We start from the raw sequence: 3,039 nt of genomic DNA, 5'->3' as shown, positions 1-3,039 counted from the left end.
CGAACTTAAAAACTTTGTCCCGAAAATTACACAATATAAATACAAAACTCACTATTTTTTTTCCTCCCCGCTTAAAAAAAATAAAAAATAAAAAGTTAATTAAAAAACAACACAATGCCTTGTGGTTAAATTAGAGGGGTGTTGTGGTCCCTTTAACTTTGGCACATTAAGTCGGCATCTAGAAGTTTCTCCCCGAGCTTATGTATTAGTTAGTACCTAACTCATACGTGCCTTGTACCGATGGAGGGGTCCGCAATCTCTTTCCAAGTTTTTCAAACCACACCACCCATTCGATTAGCTATAATTAACCAAGCACAGTGTTTGTGAGATCTCACCACTGTATTTTTGGAGTAATCCATCGTCTACTGTCGGACAAACCATAAGATAATTAAGGCATCTAAGGTGTTCCCACAAGTTTCCGGGAATTTCAACTGTTGTTGGTGCTGCTACAGGTGAATCTGCGAGTTTTCCCATTTTCTTCGCAGTTGATTTTGTATTTAATTATACTTTTGAGCAGGTCGATTGTTTGAGGATTATATCTTGCCTTTTGTGAAATCTTTTGTTTATTTGTCGAGCCAAAGCAGATCGATTAGGTTTCTAGAGGTCTCGTGTTCTTTTTGCTCTAGCTTTTAGGGTTTCACGACTTCAACTGTTAACAGATTGCGTTAGTGATATAGATTGTAAATAATGTGATTTACCTGGTAACACGTCAAGATTTAAATTTTTTATCATCAAAGGATTAATGTTCAATGTTTGAATGTTGACATTTTTGGCCGTGTTTTTATTTCACTACCATATTAAATTTTTCAGTCAATTTTGGTTATTATTCATGGTTAGACCTAACATGGGATTTGTTCTGTTATCTTCAGATTGGGAAAGTGCGGATATCCTGTGAAAGTCTGAAGCTGGTAGTTGGGTTCAGAAGGTCTCACTGTTCTGTAGCAGTTTGAAGCTATGGCAGAACATTTGGCTTCCATCTTTGGCACTGAAAAAGATAGAGTAAATTGTCCATTCTACTTTAAAATTGGGGCTTGCAGACATGGAGACCGTTGTTCCCGAGTGCACACAAGGCCTAGCATCAGCCCTACTCTTCTTCTATCTAACATGTATCAGAGGCCAGATATTATTACACCAGGGGTTGATCTTCAGGGTCATGCTCTGGATCCTCGAAGGGTCCAGGAACATTTTGAGGTAGAGATGTATTAATGTGTATATTCTAGCTTTATTTTTAATTTTCTTATAATAATCCAAGAATTATAACAATATGGACATACTACATGTGGTATTTGGTAAATGGTACTAGCTGACACCATCTAGTTATAAAGAGGTGTATAATATTGACTATTTTTCTATTTACAGCTTGGAGGCTGGACATCTTTGTTTTAGTTGTATCTGCCTGAAAAGTGTTTGGGGATTCCTAAAGACGGCCCAGGTTTGTTAGTACTAAATTATTATTTTGCCATATTCTAATATTGATTGGCTGCAGGATTTCTATGAAGATTTATTTGAGGAGCTCAGCAAGTATGGAGAAATTGAAAGCTTGAATGTTTTAGACAACTTGGCTGATCACATGGTGACTGTTATAATTTATTTTTTTATTATTTATGAAAATAGATTGGTGTTCTTCACACCTAATTTTATGTGTTGCCTAATATTTTTCCTCTGCTACAGGTTGGCAATGTTTATGTACAGTTCAGGGAGGAAGAACATGCTGCTGCTGCGTTGCGGGCTTTGACTGGTAGATTTTATGCTGGTAATGAACTTTATGTGATCTATTCCCTTTGGATGTTCCTTGTGATGTTGCAATCAATATCAGTTCCTTGTGATTGAAAGCAGTTGTCACTGATAAAATTTGTATGAACTTAACGATTAATTTTAAATGGAGGAGTTTTAATTTTTCAGTTGACAGATAGAGATAGTTTGGTACAGTCAGCTGTGTATTTTCATAACCAAAAGCTTCTCTTTTCCTCTGACAGGACGGCCAATCATAGTGGATTTCTCTCCTGTTACTGACTTCCGTGAAGCATCGTGTAGACAATATGAAGAGAATACATGCAAACGTGCTGGCTACTGTAATTTTATGCACCTTAAGCAGATCAGCAGGCAAGATTATCAGATTTATATCTATGATTCTATAGTTCCTTTTGATATACGAGTGTAGTACTCTTAGCTGGAGGAATCTTTTACTGTTGTAGTTACTAGTTTCTATTACTGACTCTGTTTGTGCACAGGGAGCTGAGGCGGCAATTATTTGGAAGGTATAGACGATATGGCCATGGTTACAGTAGAAGCCGGAGTCGAACTCGTAGTCCACGGCTTTCTGCAGAAAGACACCGTAGTTATAGTGACCGTCCTGTTGGTGGCCATGGGTATGATGAACATCCTCATGGTGGTCGGGGATATGATGACCGTCTCCAAGGTGGTCGTGGTTTTGGTAGGGGAAATGACAGGGATTATCCTGGTAATCATGATGATAGACATGGGAGAAGGCCACACAGTCGCAGTCCAGGTCACAGACGAGGTCGGAGCAGGAGCCACAGCCCTATGAGGAATAGAAGTCCAGTGCGAGAAGGCAGTGCAGAGAGGAGAGCTAAAATTGAACAGTGGAATAGAGAGAGAGAACAAGCAGCGGCATGTTCCAATGCTAACTAGTCCATGCAAAATGGAGGGGAGCATTCATATCAGCCTGGTTATGGCTATTAGCTGTGAATAAATACTGGCCTTTTGGTTTGTCCCATTCTTTCTTCTAAAGCCCTCCACTCTGCCTTGTCAGGTGCATAAGTTGCATTTCTCAGTTGTCATGTAAAGCTAGGTTACAAATCATTTTACATTGTGCAGGTGGTGTGCGGATTCACGAATGTGTTCTCTCAAAAGTAAAATATTTCCATTTTTTTGGCCATGTGGTAGCTAGAATTGTTAGTTAATTTGTTCAATACGGTTTGTCTTTGATGACCATATATAGCTGGTCTAAAACAATCACAAATATTTAACACTGGAAACTGTCCTGAAAAACATGCAGAATAAATGACTATGTGGAGG

General features: G+C 38.7%; 1 protein-coding gene across 1 annotated transcript; it reads left to right on the top strand.

Annotated features, from left to right (window-relative positions):
- The first annotated feature begins 235 nt into the window (after positions 1-235).
- Positions 236-2,679, top strand: LOC149198982 (splicing factor U2af small subunit B-like). Its single transcript, XM_089402238.1, has 6 exons — positions 236-452; positions 870-1,191; positions 1,487-1,573; positions 1,672-1,753; positions 1,977-2,103; positions 2,232-2,679. The coding sequence occupies exons 2-6, from the start codon at positions 955-957 to the stop codon at positions 2,650-2,652; spliced, it is 954 nt and encodes a 317-aa protein (XP_089258364.1). The 5' UTR covers positions 236-452; positions 870-954; the 3' UTR covers positions 2,653-2,679.
- The last annotated feature ends 360 nt before the right edge of the window (positions 2,680-3,039 follow it).

Source organism: Pinus tabuliformis, chromosome 2_1, assembly GCF_031772625.1.
Source record: "Pinus tabuliformis cultivar Carrire ecotype Pingquan chromosome 2_1, CPIR1, whole genome shotgun sequence".
Taxonomy (NCBI): Eukaryota; Viridiplantae; Streptophyta; class Pinopsida; order Pinales; family Pinaceae; genus Pinus; species Pinus tabuliformis.
This window is presented reverse-complemented; position numbering and strand designations above follow the sequence as displayed.

Excerpts from the sequence above, each read along its gene's own strand:
- LOC149198982 (XM_089402238.1), top strand. The coding sequence starts at position 955 with ATGGCAGAACATTTGGCTTCCATCTTTGGCACTGAAAAAGATAGAGTA. Across the intron at positions 1,574-1,671 it reads ACAACTTGGCTGATCACATG|GTTGGCAATGTTTATGTACA; the intron begins GTGACTGTTATA and ends CCTCTGCTACAG. Across the intron at positions 2,104-2,231 it reads CACCTTAAGCAGATCAGCAG|GGAGCTGAGGCGGCAATTAT; the intron begins GCAAGATTATCA and ends GTTTGTGCACAG.